This window comes from Macrobrachium nipponense, chromosome 5 (genome assembly GCF_015104395.2).
Source record: "Macrobrachium nipponense isolate FS-2020 chromosome 5, ASM1510439v2, whole genome shotgun sequence".
NCBI lineage: Eukaryota > Metazoa > Arthropoda > Malacostraca > Decapoda > Palaemonidae > Macrobrachium > Macrobrachium nipponense.
In genome coordinates, this window is record NC_061107.1 from 143,731,669 (window position 1) to 143,749,081 (window position 17,413).

General features: G+C 41.1%; 1 protein-coding gene across 1 annotated transcript in view; it reads left to right on the top strand.

The window, feature by feature from the left end:
* The window catches only part of LOC135215698 (large ribosomal subunit protein mL39-like), a 35,032-nt gene extending 18,173 nt beyond the window's left edge, over window positions 1-16,859 (top strand). Inside the window, exons 4-9 of the mRNA XM_064250654.1 lie at window positions 2,444-2,567; window positions 2,767-2,828; window positions 14,712-14,871; window positions 15,054-15,226; window positions 15,708-15,755; window positions 16,686-16,859. Coding sequence (XP_064106724.1) covers window positions 2,444-2,567; window positions 2,767-2,828; window positions 14,712-14,871; window positions 15,054-15,226; window positions 15,708-15,755; window positions 16,686-16,763 — 645 coding nt within the window. The 3' untranslated portion in view covers window positions 16,764-16,859. The remainder of the gene's footprint in view (window positions 1-2,443; window positions 2,568-2,766; window positions 2,829-14,711; window positions 14,872-15,053; window positions 15,227-15,707; window positions 15,756-16,685) is intronic.
* The last annotated feature ends 554 nt before the right edge of the window (window positions 16,860-17,413 follow it).

A 17,413-nucleotide genomic window follows, 5' to 3' on the forward strand; every position in this document is an offset into this window, starting at 1 on the left:
TATTGTTTTACTATGTATTATATATCAAAATGATTGAAATTTAGAGTAAAATTAAAAAAAAAAAAGTAACTCGTTAGCTTTGATCGTTTTTTGCACAGCGTGATTTGAATACAATTATCTATGAATTTTTTTTTTTTGCTACCATATATCGCATTATTTACATATGATAATGATATTATTTTTCATTTCTGATGATTGCATACTAAACTTCAGGCAATGACAAAAAAATGAGCCAAAAATTAACTCTTAATCTTCAAAACTAAGCGCGCTGTGATTTTTTGAAAAAATTATTTTTTCCGCTTCCGCGCTCACTCCAAACCGACGCCGGCATACGGGAGAGGTTTTGATTTTTAGGGCTTCGGCGTAAGAGGGTTAATGGGAAGAGAGGAGTCCTTCCTACGAGGAGGATCCTTCTTGAGTACTCCCACCAAGGACGAGATTTGCTCCTGCATGTTAAGGAGAATTCTTGTCGTAGAATCTTCCCTCTCTTCGACAGAAGGAGGTTCGGGGGACGAATGAGATTCCCAGCCGAAAGTAGGCGAATGCAAGGCTCTCTTGGCTCTCTTCCTATCCATCGGCGAACCTTCTGGGAAGCGTTCGGGGCTTGAATCCAATGCGGGCGCTTTCCAACTCCTCTTCAGAGGACGAGATTGATCATCCGAACTCCAACCTCTTCTGTGTGACGAGGAATCAGAAGAAGAGAAGCACTCTCTCAGGATGCCTTTACAATGGTGATCCCTGGCAGTCTGTGACGACACAGATCCTGCCGAAGGGACGCCTGACCGATGGGGATCCTCCATAACCTCCGTAAGGCTTTCGACATTCCTTCTCCTCTGGGTCTGGGAGCTTGGAAGAGGTCTAGGCCTGGGAGCATTGCAGAGCCGATCAGACGCCCCCTCCACTGCACTGGGTACACTGATATCACTTTCCACTGCACTGTGCTTACCTTCAAGGGCTATCATTTTAAGCTCCATCCTTTTGAGCGCAGTTTTCAAATCTGCAATTTCCACAGAAGAATCTGCAGGATCTGTGAAGGGAGAAGGAGCTGATATCACGGGTGAGGATGCAACAATTACTTGTGGGATAGGTGTTAACTCGACACTAACTGGCTCGTTAGAGTGAGACTTACTCAAACTTCTAGAGGAAGCTTTCCTAGCCCTATCCTTTTCTAACTTCCTTAAGTAGGAAGTTAGAGTCTTCCATCCGTCCTCACTCAAATTCTCACATTCCTTACACGTATTAGTGAAAGAACATTCATACTCCCTACACCGCTTGCATACAGTGTGAGGATCTACCGAAGCTTTCGGTAGCCTCACCTTACAACCTTCATTCACACATACTCTAATTACATAACTAGAGTCAGACATTCTTAGAAAAATCCAGAGCGAAATCCAGTAAACAGTCCACAAAAGCGTATGTCAAACCAACGATCCAATACGTCACTAAAACAGACAGTCCAGAAGATCAATGGCGATGAAAAACGAAAATCAAGTCAGGAGGAACCAACAACGATGTTGACGGAACCGGCGACAGAGAAAATTTGATTAGAAAACGAGAATGGTTCCTAGTCCTGCCACCCAGCGGCAGGGCGGTAGATCACCTGACCTACCTGTAGCGTGTGCCGCGAAATTTGAATTTCTGTCGGGGACGACGGAGTCTAAAGCTAAGTATATATCTGACAGGGAAGTTGAATGTACAAAAATGTAAATTTTTGGGGACACTGAAAATTTATTACCACAACTCGTGCGAGTAGTACGTATTCCAGGATTTGTAGAGTACAGTGAAAAGGATTTTTTCTGCAGGCAAAGATAATTGTATGGCTTAGAAAAATTGTTGTACTGTATTGAGTTGCTGATGCTTGTTATGATACCGTTTGAGCAAATAATTCTAAACAGAGTGAAAGGGAAAAAGCAGTTTAAATATACAGTAACACATTACAACATAAGGCTTTGGTTACTGGATTGACCTGAGATTCTATTATTGCAACTAGAATGGCAGTCAGACCAAAGGTAGTTTCTGAGTATAATTAAATTTACATTTTCTTCATCATTCATTTGATATGTTTCATAACATCAGTATTGTACTTCATATTTTAAACTCATCAGAAAATATGGAACAGTATTATTTTTTGCCATTGCATTAGGCTTTGAATTCTTATAAAATTTATGTTGTCACAGATTCTCCTCGCATATAGGTTTATGTTTGTTGTAAACATGCACTTAACCAATCTTACTATGGGAGATTTTTATTAATTTTATTTTCATAAATATCCTTCAAAAGAGTTTAGGTATAAAAAGTGGTGTATATGCAGCAGCTCTTCCTAAGATGTTTTTTATTCATCATAATTTTTTTATTTTTTTATGATGAGACAAAGATGTGCACAAGTCAGGGTTGCTCCTGTGATTATCTGTTTATTTTTCATTTGATTTTCCTCTTTCAACAGCCTGATCCATATTATGTCAACCGTGCTTTTTGGAGATCAGCCTCAATTATGCTGGGTGGTGTTTTGGAAACCATTTTCAAAGATGACATTTATGTTGAGCTCTGTTCATTTCCTTCTCCCAATGGTAAGTCAGGAATTTTACAGTGTAGTTTGAATTTAAGTAACTGTTCACAAATTCAGTTCATTTCTTAATTTGCTATTACAGTATGTGTATTTTTTATTAATACTGATATTTCCATTTATTTCTATATGTGGATGACTTTATACCATTGCTATGTGTTTGACAGTCCTGTTTGCTTGAGATATATCTGTACTTTTTGTAGTACGTACTGGAAGTTTTGTATATGACGCTGACCTGAAGATGCCTAGTTGGGAGCCAAGAAAGGTTAGTAAAATATACATAGTAAATTCTCTTGCATTTTGTGAGCAAACATTTGAATTTTAAAAATTTGTCTTAGCATACATTGAACAAAATTTAAATTATAGGGTGAATTAATTGGAGTTAAATTTGATTTTATTGACCTGCATTTCAACTACAGTATTTGTGTAATTTCCTTGGTTTACTCTGTCTGAAAAAGTCTCTTAGTATATGATAGCTTTTGTCATTTGTCTTTAGAAAGTGTATAGTACCGTGATATATTGAGCTAAATGTGCAAAACATTTTTCTAAAATTGATTATTTATAAATACAAACCAGTGCCTTACTTAAGCCTATTACAGTATCCTGAACTTGAAGTATTGACCAAATACAAATTTTCCAAGTCTGATGACATTTTTGCTCTTCTTGGAAGAGAGATGCTCCAAAAGTGGGATGCATTCCCCAATCTCGGCCACCTTCCTTATTTTGAAGCTGAACTTCACTATAAAACACATGACTTTAAAACTGGTTTAAACTTGTACTGAGTGCCATTGCCATACAAGAGTTAAGTGCCTACCATTGCTGGAAGGTAACTAAGGTGTAGAGCTCATTAATTGAAATTATATTTCATGCAAAGAATAATAAGTAACACTTCAACTTGTTGGATATCTATACTTGTGAGCTTTATTATTATCATTATTTTTACATGGCTATTATTTTAGATAGATATCATGCCCTTTGAAGTAAATCACTTCAATTGAATGTTTAGAGTAAAGTATAGGTTAGTTTAGGCTAGGAGCTATGTAGAATTGTTAATTTTAAGATATCTAGCAAATATTCAAGCACACTATAAAAGAGGGTCTTTGTTACTTATCAGAATTTGCTACTTATTGAGGTGCTACTGTACTCGGGATGGAGTATTAGTATATCTAAATTATTTGTGTCTTTCCACTTGGGGTTTGGTTTTTGAGTTACTCTGTTGTAGTTTTGTTATTGGCAGTTTAGTAGTTGTTCATCTAGGGATGCATGACAAGATAAGTCCCAAGACCTGGGATGGTAAACTGGTAGGAATCTGAAATGGTGGAAAATGAGAGAAGATAGGTGAAATTGATGAACTTTTAATGAGATGAGTAGGAACAAATTCTTGACCAACCATACTGTGCTACTTTTCCTGTTAGAGTTGCTTCACTTTGACTAGATAATCATTAGCAAGCTTATTTTGTCTTTCTTATGTCAGTCCACTTCTACAACAAGGAAAACTGTATTAGCATTTATTTTAAGAGTTAAGTAATCCACCTGCTCACAATTTATACAGTGACAACTGCAGATGTGATAGTGTCATAAGAGTTTTGTTGCATCTTTGTATATATTTTTTACTTTGAAAAATCTGTAGTTCAATGCTTTTTGTTGGTGACTGCAGTCAGGAAGAAAACAAGGATCCCTTATGAAAGGCATGGTTCTTGAAAACAGTGTATGTAATGGGCAGAATGTCATTCATCATTGATAATGTGTTAGATCCTGAGAGCATTAGAATGTGCTAGTGTTTTACCACAACTCAGTGTCAGACTCATCCCACTTAGCCCAGGTCATTGAAATTCACTCTAGATGTTGTTATAGATATGTAAGTGTTACATTAAAATAAAGAATGTATGTACACATTCTGTAGAGTAATGCATGTTACCATGAACCAGGCCATAGACCAAGGAGGTCATGCAGAAAGATTGACCAAGCACCCCAGTGTGTTAACACCTGGGATCAGCAATATCTATGTCGGACAATAGCATCAACAATGCCTGTTCTGGGAATCAGTTGACTCTCCCACGAGACGACGTGGCCTACGTGACTAACCTAGTTACGTATGTTAGTTCATCTGTCTGTATATTGAGCAGTGTTTGCTCTCCTATGATGTGTAAACGAACTGTATCTCAGACTTTATCTTCCTCTCGTAGCTTAAACATCTATTCAAAACCTTCTTTGCATCTGTCCAACGATGTAAGCTAGAAGAATATATCCTATATTTTGTACCATGTGTTTCCATGACTTAACCTCTACACCCGAAAGAAGCAATTGAAATGAAACTTAGAGAATATCTTCACAGTCAATGAAGACATACTTAAGAATGAATGGTGTTATACAAACTGACGTTTGCGATGCAACGTAAACGTCAGTTTGTATAACACCATTCATTCTTAGGTATGTCTTCATTGACTGTGAAGATATTCTCTAAGTTTCGTTTCAATTGCTTCTTTCAGTTGTGGAGGTTAAGTCGTGGAAACACATGGTACAAAATATAGGATATATTCTTCTAGCTTACATCGTTGGACAGATGCAAAGAAGGTTTTGAATAGATGTTTAAGCTAAGAGAAGAAGGTGAAGTCTGAGATACAATTCGTTTACAAATCATAGGAGAGCAAACACTGCTCAATATACAGACAGATGAACTAACATACGTAACTAGGTTAGTCATGTAGGACATGTCGTCTCGTGGGAGAGTCAACTGATTCCCAGAGCGAGCAGGCATTGTTGATGTTATTGTCTGACATAGATATTGCTGCTCCCAGGTGTTCACACACTGGGGTGCTTGGTCAATCTTTCTGCATGACTTCCTTGGTCTATGGCCTGGTTCTTGGTAACATGCATTACTCTACAGAATGTGTACATACATTCTTTATTTTAATGTAACACTTACAGATACATTTCAAATAAGGAGAAATTGGTTAAGAGTACTCTTTCTGACCCTCTAATTTGTTAAAGTACAGTAGAAGTCTGCTTATTCAATACGTGATCTTTCGGAAAGCCCAAATATTTGGCAGATTTTCTTATTATGACCTTTCTTTGATATTTGATAAAATTCTGGGATGTTTGAAATAAAATTTTGGGCTGCTTTGCTCCATTTGGTTCTATGTTTGGCTTCTGAGAAAGTATCAGATGGTCATCCTGAATAATAAAAAACTTTCTATGGTGCTATTATTTTGTTCCATAGACATTATAGTTATTATTTAGTACATGAAATTACTCTTATTATAATATTAACCAAAATAAATACAATGGATTGCCTTGGTCAGGAATATAGCAACAGCATGAATGCACATGTCTTGCTGTCGAGATACTTATTAACTGAGCAATGAATTGCAAAAAGACAACTTGGAAAATTGGATAAAGGTGGGGTCAGAGATGCTTTTTTTAGGGGGCTAGGGATTTATAGGTCACAAGACCATTTTAGGCCTGAAGAGGATGTGGTCCGTAAATATTCATATGCACTTAACAGTGTGGGTAAAATGTGCATGCTTATGCACATTCAACATCTGAAGGGTTAACAATTGCAAATTGGTATAATTGGTCCTATCAAGTCAGCTGGTTAGATCTCATAGGATGATGCAGAGCCTCAAAAACAGGACATGTTTTTTAACCCATAAAAATACTGATAACCTGTTGTAAGCTTGTACTGTAAATAATTTCCTTGAGTAAAAATAATAGGTTTGCATTTAGGGCAGATAAATTACTTGATATTTTCTGGAGTTTTAGAGTAACCTCCTGCTCCTTTGTTTTTAATTATGTACTTGGCCATGATCACTATAAAAGCATACTCTATAATTTTGATAAAAGAAATTAGGATGGTGTACTGTAATGTGTAATATGTACAGAATTCTTGCAGAGAAACTATTTTCATCTTTGGACAAATAGCCTATATGTACTGTATGTACATTAAGGTAGCCTACATGTACATTTAGTCACAGTTCATATATCCATATGTCCTTTTTCTGGGCTCAGCTCGTGTCGCTGCGCGAAATATCCTTTAATCTATTATTTCTAGGGTAAATGTACTAACACATACCAGAGAATAAATAAAATAAAGAAAAGGTCAGTACAACTGACTCGCTCACCCTCCAAGAGGGTGTCGGTATGAACACTATGGCGAGTGAGACCACTACCACGAACCGCTTGCCAATAGAAATCTCCCACTACAAAATCCCCACAAGAGGGGAGCCGACCCACAAAGTGGGCAGCAACTACTACTACTCCATCCCATGCTGCCGACTGCTGCGCCTCTGGTGGCCATCCTTTTCAGTTAGCGCACAGCGTATACACGTGCCCTTTTTTGCTCTGTGTTTTTGTGCCCTTATTATTGCATTTACTCATCATGGAGCGTGCAGCCATCGCAGCAGCTAAGTTAAGTACTCAATGTTTATTGCTATTTGGTTTTTTCCGTCCTTGAGTCAGTATTTGCCGTTTTTTAGGTATAAATACGAGCTCTAGGTCGGAAGCATGGCAGCATGGTTCTGCCTCGTGGCGGGTTCGTTCTTGGTCTTCCATACCCAGAACCTTCCCTTACTTTAGTACGCTCTATTTTTAGTTATCCTATTTGTTTTAAGGGTACAGTCTACGCGGTTTATGTCATGCATGCATGTCTTTTCACCTTACGTAGGCTTCTTCCATCCAGACCCTAGCCACAGCTCTTAGTATCGGCCCCGGCTAGCTTTGAGTGGTAGACTTTCTTTCGGGTTAGTCGTACACTCCTGGATTTTTTCTCCTACTATTTTGTTTTCTTTCTTTCAAGTGAATTATTTATTTTATATTATGTTTATGTTAGTGTAGGCGTCTGGCTTCACCTAGCCTAGGTTATGGCCCATAGGGCCCATGTGCTACCGCTCTTCAGTTCGGTTGCTTCCCTATAGCTTCTCTCTGATCAGCCGGTTGTGTATTCTAGGCCTTATTGTTCATTGTATCGTTGTTACCGCTCCGTGGTCACTACGTGATCACGGAGCAGCCAGACGCCTGTCCAGTCATCTTCCCTCCTCCCGCTCTTCCATAGAGTCGGGGGGAGGGTTGGTCTGCCCACGCTCGCTCCGCATACCCGAGCCTGCCTCCCTCTCCCCCCAGGCGGAGGGAGTAGGGGGACGGGACAGACCCAGACTGGACTCGACCTCTCCAGCTTCTCGGTTCGGCCGGATGGCTAAGGGGGGGGGGACTGGCCTTTCCCCCCCTCCGTCGCTAGCGCGAGTCTGTTTGCCCTCTCGCCCTTTCCCACCTTACTGGGGCTCCTTTTCTACCGGAGCTCCGGCATCCAAGTGGAAAGATGCTAGTTCACCCCGCAGGGTGGACTGCGGCATACAGTTGGTCTCTACTAACCTCTCCGTCGCGCTGAGGTCGCGACACGCTCCGCCACGCACTGGACTTAGTCCGGTACATTCGATTTTTATAGGTTTAAGAATTAGTTTTGTTAAACTAAGTAAGTTTATCTTAAGCTACCTTAAACCATCCCCCTCCCTTGCCTGCCACACCGGATCTCTCCGGGGTTATAGCCTATTCAGGCGGTAAGGGAGGGGTTATGCCCAAATTTTTTCCGAGCTCCGGCATGCAGCGGAGTTCTTTTGACCTTTAGCCTGTAAGTGATACCTTTTAAGATGCTCATGTGTCTTTTCACTTACAGACCACCAACTGTGAGCATCCGGGATGCACCGCCATGCTTCAAGACCCCTGTGGACATGAAGTTTGCCGGTCCCATGCTCCATGCGCGACTCCGCACGGGGACCTCCAAGTCTGGTATCACGAGACCTGCACTATCTGCTATGATCTGGTGAGCCAGCTCTTAGACGGGGTAAGTATTTCCAACTCCGTTAGCCAGTCCCTACTTCGTTATAGTTCTTAAGTTTTAAAAATTCTAATCTTTCTTAAACTTAAGATAAATTTACAGGGGATTTCGCATCCCCTATAATTTTAAGTTAAGCTTTTAATTTAGTTTTAGTTTTAAGTTTAATCTTAAAAACTAATAAATACCCTCTCTTCCAGGCTCCGGCTGTGAGGGACACCGCACTGGCAACCCTGCGGGCCTGGGTCGGCGGTTTTGGGAAGAACGCCGCTAAGGGTATGCCCTACATTCTCGAGAAGAGGTTGGCGGTCCTGATCTTCCCCGGCGGCAAGTCAACGGGCTACGTCGACCCAGCAGAGGCGGCCCCACGACTATTGCGTTCATCCAACAACAGCTCGCTGCCTCGTTGACTGATCCAGGCCAGGACATCTCCTCGGAAGTCGCGACGTTAGATCTAAACATTGAACCGATGGCAGGTGTGGACGACCTGTTGGTCGAGGTGAGTACGTTGGACGCCCAAGGGCTGCCCTTGGGTGCCATGGATCTTCTACTCCTGGCAAACTCTCCAGCTTCCTTCCAAGGCTTTACAGGTGCCGAACTTTATACTTCTCCTGATGCTTCCGTTAGACCTAAGGTCAAAGGACAAGCAGTTAAAACCTTGACTAAGACGTCGTCGTCGTCTAAAAAGACGGCGTCGGCGTCATCATCATCTCGTAAGTCTCCGGCTAAAAACCCCGGAGCAGAGAGATCTAAAGCTTCCGGGTCCGGCTCCAAATCCTCTAGGAGTAGATCCTCCAGGGAGAGATCACACACTCCAGCGGAGTCAACCGTTCCACTGCCTTTGGTTCCTGTTCAGAGCCACCCGTCCACCTCCGCAGCAGCTCCGGCTTTGGATTCCAACGCTGGCCTGTTGCAACAAATGGGCGATCTGGTTGGGTCTCTAAAAACCAGTATGGAACAGATGTTCTCCCGGTTGTCTGATAGGATCAACTCCCAGGACAACATTATCGCCGGACTGAGCCAAGCTCCGCTAGCTACTCCCCCACCCTTCGGCACAGGGGTAGCGCAATTGCCACCGTATGACTCTCTACCTCCGTTCAGTATGAACAATCCTTGGAGAGTAGCGTCATACGCCCCCTTCCAGGACGGGCTTATTTCTATCCCGGAATGTGGAACTCGAAGGATTGAAGACTTCGAGTTCTACCCGGAAGATCTTCAGCCTCCGTTCATCGGCTACGCCAGGCTCACCGCCTCTGCCATGACACGAGACGATAAGGTACCTAAAGAAACAGTCCTCTATTCACGAGACCAGGCTCAAAGAGAATGGCTCAGGTGTTTAGAGGACATGGACTGTTCAAACACGAAAATACAGCCGTTTAAGAGTCCTTTCACAATCTTTACAATGGAAGAGGGTACCCCGCTCCCTTTCTTGACAAAGATTGCTACGGTTACCATTCCAGCAGCCCAGAAGGGGGATTCATTGCCTCAGCTGAAAGAAGCGGACCCTACGTCTCCTTTACTTCCCTCAGCAGGTGAGTTGTGGGAAGACCTGCCCAACACTTTTTCTGTCGGGGGCAAACTCAAACCAGACTGTGCATGGAGCAGTTTGGTGAGAAGCTGCCTAGACTTCCAGATAGCCTCATTCAGGCAGAATTTGATGCCAAGTCTAGGTTGGCCAGGTCTATCAATACCATGGCCATGACCGAGGTGGCTACCATTTCTTATGGTTCTGAGCCACTTTTTAAGCTGATCACCAAGTCACTGACTCAAACGGTGCAGTCTGACATGTTCGAGTTCGCCACGGCCAGAACAAACTGTCGGAAGCATGTCCTTCAAGAAGCAACTATTCGGCATGAACCGAATAAGTTGCTGGCATCGAACATCTGGGGAGCAGACCTCTTCCCAGATGCGATGGTAAAGGAGGTCCAGGCAGAGGCTACGAGGCTTAACCAAAGCCTTAAAGATCGTTGGGGTCTTACGGCCAAGAGACGCCAAGATCAAGCTGTCAGAGGTAAGGCTCAGAAGAAACCCAGACGTTTCCAGCCTTACCAAAAGAAACAGCAACACTTTGCCCAGCCTGTTCCGGCTGTCCCGTTGGTGCAGGCAGCCCAACCTTCTACCTCCAAGGCTCAATCGCAGCCTATTTATGTCATTTCCCCCCAGCCTCAACCCTCCACCTCTTACGCTCTCTCCCCAGCCTTCAATCAAGTCTTCGAGGGCCAGGCTTCCCAGAAGTATGACCGCTCGGGTAAGGGAGGCAGAGGTAAGCGATCCTTTCGTCAGAGAGGATCGGGAGGGTCCTTTAATAGAGGAAAACACTTCAGGGGAGGCCGCGGAGGCTACCAACACCAATGAGGACTTTCAGGTAGGAGGGAGGCTGTTTCACTTCCGCCACCGGTGGAGTTTCAGCAAATGGGCACAAAGCATTGTGTCAAAAGGCCTGGGTTGGAGTTGGGTGGCGAACCCGCCCCCACCCAGACCTTTCCGCCAACTTCCATCCAAAGAATTGACGGAGTATGCGGAGGACCTCCTTCAGAAAGGAGCTATAGCGAGAGTCAACAGGTTAAAGTTTCAAGGGCGCTTGTTCAGCGTTCCAAAGAAAGGCTCACAAAAAAGAAGGGTAATCTTAGACTTGTCCCGCTTAAACTTAGCCATTCGCTGCGACAAGTTCAAGATGCTCACGATCTCGCAGGTGCGGACCTTACTTCCCCGTGGGGCGTCACCACCTCTATCGATCTTACAGACGCTTACTATCATATCCCTATTGCAAGGCACTTCCGTCCGTATCTGGCTTCAAGATAGGAGATCAGGCATTCTCCTTCAAGGTAGTTCCTTTCGGGCTCAACGTTAGCACCCAGGGTGTTCACGAAGTTGGCGGAAGTGGTAGTTCAACAACTAAGATCGCAAGGGATTATGGTAGTAGCGTATCTCGACGATTGGCTAATCTGGGCTCCAACAGTCGAGGAATGCCACAAAGCAACACTGAAAGTAATTCAGTTCCTGAATATCTAGGCTTCAAGATAAACAGGACCAAATCAAGACTCACTCCAGAGTCAAACTTTCAGTGGCTGGGCATTCAATGGAATCTATCCTCCCATACTCTGTCGATTCCATCAGCCAAGAGGAAAGAAATAGCGAAGTCAGTAAAGCAATTTCTAAGTCACAAACTTGCGTCAAGAAGAACCCAGGAAAGGATTCTGGGTTCACTCCAGTTTGCATCAGTGACAAACATCTTGATGAAAGCCAAACTGAAAGACCTAACCAGAATCTGGCGCTCACGAGCAAATGTCAGGTCCAGGTGGACAAATTATCCTCAGTCCCTCAGATTCTACGGAATCGTCTACGCCCTTGGGCAAAAGTCAAGAACTTATCAATATCAGTACCCCTTCAGTTTCCTCCTCCGGGGATTACCATCCACACAGACGCTTCGTTAAAGCGGTTGGGGAGGATATTCTCAGTTCAAGAAGGTTCAGGGAACTTGGTCACCTCAGTTCCGTCAGTTTCCACTAAACGTACTGGAACAATGGCAGTGTTCTTGACTCTAAAAAGGTTACGTCCGCCAAAGTACTCCCACATAAAGCTAGTCTTAGACAGCGCAGTGGTAGTCCATTGTATAAACAGGGGAGGCTCCAAATCACGTCATCTAAATCATGTCATGGTAGCCATCTTCTCCCTGGCGGACAAGTTCAGTTGGCACCTCTCCTCCACCCATATAGCGGAAGTGAGAAACGTCATAGCAGATGCTCTATCCCGATCAGTGCCTCTGGAGTCGGAATGGTCACTGGACAGCAGTTCGTTCCAGTGGATTCTTCAGAGAGTTCCAGGCCTACAAGTGGATCTCTTCGCATCCCAAGCGAACCACAAACTCCCATGTTTATGTGGCCCCCAACCTGGACCCTCTGGCTTATGCCACGGACGCCCTGGCCCATAGACTGGAACAACTGGGAGAAGATTTATGTCTTCCCTCCAGTGAATCTTCTCCATGAAGGTACTGAACAAACTCAGGACATTCAAGGGTCAAAGTGGCTCTAGTAGCCCCAGACTGGCCGAAGAGCAATTGGTACCCTCTAATTCTGGAACTGGGTCTTCGCCCTCTTCGAATTCCCAGTCCCAGGCTCTCCCAGTCAGTGCAAACGAAGACTGTGTTCGCTTCCTCAGGAATTCTCAAACCCTAACTTTATGGATTTCATGAAGTTTGCAGCTAAAAGAGATGCGAATATTGATCCTCAAAATATTCTCTTCTTGGGAATCTGATAAAAGAGATTCAACTTTGAGACAGTATGATGCTGCTGTCAAAAGTTAGCAACCTTCCTGAGAGAATCAGATATTAGAATCATGACAATCAATTCAGCTATATCCTTTTCAGATCGTTTATTTGAAACAAAAAGGCTTAGCAGCTAGCACCATTACGACAAACAAGTCAGCCTTGAAAAAGATTTTTCAATTTGGTTTCAACATAGACTTGACAGACTCCTACTTCTCGTCTATTCCAAGGCTTGTGCTAGACTTAGACCTTCTGTAAGGCCTACGTCAGTATCATGTTCTTAAATGATGTTCTAAAGCTGGCTTCAGAAACTGATAATGACACATGTTCATTTATAATGCTCTTAAGAAAAATGCTATTTTTATTAAGCTTGGCCTCAGGAGCTAGAATTTCAGAACTGTCGGCATTATCCAGAAGATCGGATCATATTCAATTTCTTCCACCCACAGGGAAGTGCTACTTTCTCCGGAACGTAGTTTTATAGCAAAGAATGAAGATCCTTTGATGAGGTGGGAACCATGGAAGGTTGTACCCCTTCCACAAGATATATCTCTTTGCCCAGTATCGACCTTACGAGCCTTCTGTCCAGGACCTCCTCTCCTCATCGGGTCCTCTCTTTAAGAGAGCAAAAAGGTGGTACTTTATCTATTAAAGGCATCAGGCAGCAGATCCTGTACTTTATTAAGCAAGCCAATCCTGACTCTTTCCCAAAAGCACATGATGTCAGGGCAGTAGCCACCTCAATTAACTATTTCCAACATATGAATTTCGATGAGTTGAAAAAATATACTGGATGGAAATCGCCGACAGTATTAAGCGTCATTACTTAAAGTCCTTGGAAGCTCTGAAATTTTCAGCAGTTGCGGCGGGTAACATAGTTTCCCCCGACTCTGCTTAATCTTTAGTAGAAGATCCAGTCCTCCTTTCTACCTGTCTCACCCAACAGTTCGTCTATACCTGTCATGTTCATCTACGTTTACCTTGAGTCTTAGCTGCTCTTATGGTGATATTGTGGAGGTTCACTTATTAATTTTTTTGGCTTAGGGTCACTCACAATCGATTGTATATATTGATCTCTTTGATGTGATCCCCTTATTTTTATGCTAGGGGACACATCTTATTTACAATGGTTACGGGTTTTGTATATTAAGTCATATACATTCCCTTCATATATTATTATTATTGAAGTTTGTTCTGTTCAAGTTATTGTTATAATTGCTTTTGAGTTCTCTGTACATATCTACACACGATACTGATTTCAACATATATTCCATGTAAGCCCTGTATATATGTAAAATTTTAAGTTATTTTTAAGAAATATTATTAGCATTAAGTTTAATTTAAGTAATATTTCTGTTTTGTATCATTGTGTATAGTATATTTATTAGCAATATATTCCTTCATTTTATGTTATCTTTTATTTGAGACCCCTTTTTGTTTATTTGAATTTTCTTTACAATCTTGTGCTATTTCTCTGGTACGATTTCGCGCAGCGACACGAGCTGAGCCCAGAAAAGGGATTTTGACGTAAGGAAAAATCTATTTCTGGGCGATTGGCCTGTGTCGCCAGCGAAATCCCTCCCTACCCATCCCATCGCTCAAGATTGTCTGCTAACTTCAGGATGGCCACCAGAGGCGCAGCAGTCGGCAGCATGGGATGGAGTAGTAGTAGTTGCTGCCCACTTTGTGGGTCGGCTCCCCTCTGTGGGGATTTTGTAGTGGGAGATTTCTATTGGCAAGCGGTTTCGTTGTAGTGGTCCTCACGCGCCATAGTGTTTCATACCGACACCCTCTTGGAGGGTGAGCGAGTCAGTTGTACTGACCTTTTCTTTATTTTATTTATTCTCTGGTATGTGTTAGTACATTTACCCTAGAAATAATAGATTAAAGGATATTTCGCTGGCGACACGAGCCAATCGCCCAGAAATAGATTTTTCCTTACGTCAAAATCCCTTTTTTTTTAGCCTCATTCAGCTGTATGCAAAGTCTGTATTGCTGTATTATAATCAGATTTCCTTAGAATTCAAACAAGTTATAACAAATGTATTTTGTTCTAGGAGGAACTTCGTACATTGTCAGGAGCAATGGTCAAGCTTTCTCTTTCTGCACTACCTTTTGAGAGGTTAGAGGTTGATGCCAAATTAGCATTTGAGATGTTCTCAGACAATCAGTACAAAAGGGCTCAAGTTCCAAATATAGCTGCCCATGGAGAAAAAGGTAAGTGCAGCGTTGTTTTTTCAAATTTGTTATTCATAAGTACTACATTTTTCTTGACTTGTCCTATTGTTTGATAGTTTGAGGAATTAGTTTTGTATAAACTTTAATTATTGCCTTTCGTATTGAATTTTTATACTATTCATAAACAGTTTTTAATTTTCATGGAACATGTTTAATCAAAGGTAACAGTGTGGTTCTTTACCGAGTTGGAGATTTTGTTGACATGAGCCGAGGACCACTCATAAGCAACACCTGTCACATGGGGAAAGTTTCGATAGTGTCAGTTCATCCCATGAAAGTAGACAGTGGAGAGCTTTTACGTTTTCAGGGTGTAGCTCTTCCTAAGGGGTTTATGGTAAGTACTTATGGGCAATATTTTCATCATTCTACTTGTGCTTTATTACCTGAGAACATGTAGTGAAGTATGTTTTTTAGAGCATGTACTAGTGAATAACAGAACTGTTTAATTAAACTTTTAATACACAGATGAAAACCTAAAGTGAAGTTGAATTTATATGGAAATCAATATCTCCTAGAGTTATTCTTGCTGTAGAATTGTCTGATTGAGAGAGAGATGAGAAGGAGAGAGAGAGAGAGAGAGAGAGAAGATGAGAAGAGAGGAGAGAGAGAGAGAGAGAGAATAATGATGGATACACCTTTTGGAAAGCAATTTGGGCAATGTTTAACATTGCAAATACCTACTTTTATTTGTCATAATCAGTCAGAATAGATCTAGAGCATCAGTCTTTATGTTGGTGGAGCTGTTCACTGGTGATCTAACATAATGTTTTTTTATTCTTTAGCCATGTTTCATGTGAGCTTTTTCCTTTTTGCAGATGAACCATTTCTCATTTGGAATTTTGGAAAAACGTGCAGAACAGTTGGTAAGTTGTTTCGTAAAAGTTTAGTTGAACTAAAGTATTTCAATTCAAGCACTTACCTTAGAGCAGTGATAGGGAAAACCTAATGCAGCCACTCTAAACATTTTGTCTTGGTATATGAGAAAATGGCAACTTTGATTACTATTTGCTTGGTATTCACATTATTGTGTTTGCAGAGCTTATTTCTTGTGAGAATTATGTTCTTAGATATGCGTATGACTTGGCAGTACTTCAGATGTGCGTTTCATTCAATACCATGTTTATATAGCTAAAGATTTGATTGCAGCTTTGAGGAAAGAATAATATTACTAGTGTATAGGCTGTTCTTAATCCCAAGTTAATAATTTGTTTTATGCTCAAAACTTATTCATTTCAGTGTAAGTTGTTATAATGTTACAATTCTTATTAATGGGTATGTTTAAGAGTGAAATTTTAGATAAGTTCCCCAGTGTTTACTTTGAAACATTTAAGATTACTCTGTGTTTTTTTTGTACATTTTAAATACATTTTATATAAAATGCTTCTAACATGCCTTATAGTATCCTCTTGTTGATAGAATATTTATCTTAATGACATATTATACTGCACGTAGACTCGCTCATCGGGGGGGCTTAAAATTTTGTAATTTAAATAATTTTCTTTTTGGTGGGGGGGGTTAATTTAAATTAAAAATCAAATATTTATTTAATAATATATAAGATAACTTTGAAAAATTAAAAAATTATATGTATTTTTAATTAAAATAATTTTTTTATATAAAATTTATTATTTTATTTTATATTAATATTTATTTTTTTGAATTAATAAAAAAAAATTTTATTATAAAAATTTAATAATTATTAAATTTACTATATCAAAATTTAGTCTTTAAAATTAACTTTGGTTTTGAGGTTGAGGCTGCAACAGATGCAAATAATCTTTTCCTCCTTTCAGAACACAGGGAGAGTTCCAAGCATTCCCACCCTTGGAAACATTGGTGGGAAACCACAGGAATTATCTGTTGCTAAGTAGGTGTTGCAGTACATAGTCTGTTATTGAAAATAGTTAGGTATGTATGAGGTGAGAATTTTTATTATAATGTAAATAAAATATCGAAAAAGAAATAAAAGATGATGGAAAATGATAGAAGTTTCATCAACCTTAAACATTTTAAATCGATTTTTAACTGAAATAGATGAGTGTTTTATTGGCTAATAAAGCTGGTGCACATTTTAAAGCATAACAGTACTCTATTAAATAATATAGGTCCATTCCCTAAAGCCCAGTATGCCTTCCTTCTAACCTTAGCTTCTGAGTGAAGAGTAAGTGAAGTTCATGCAATACCCAGCCAGGTCTCACACCCAAAAGCTGGCAAAGTATTGATCTCTCATAGATACCAGGATTTGAGACCAAACAGCAGCAACCCTCCCATTCCTTTATCCTCACCAAGCTGTGCCATATCTGCTCTACCTGTACACACCTTTACAGTAAGGAGGACCTTAACCCTGTGTATTGCAGTACCTTGAGAAAACATTTGGTAAGAGGGTTTCATGCCAGTCCTATCATCCTGAGTAATTAAAACAGGTCACGAGAAACACAATCTCTTTATGGCTCAGACAAGCCTCTGTAAATTTTCATTCATCCACCACCAAGTCTGAGGCATCCAAGCTAAAGGTCAAGAA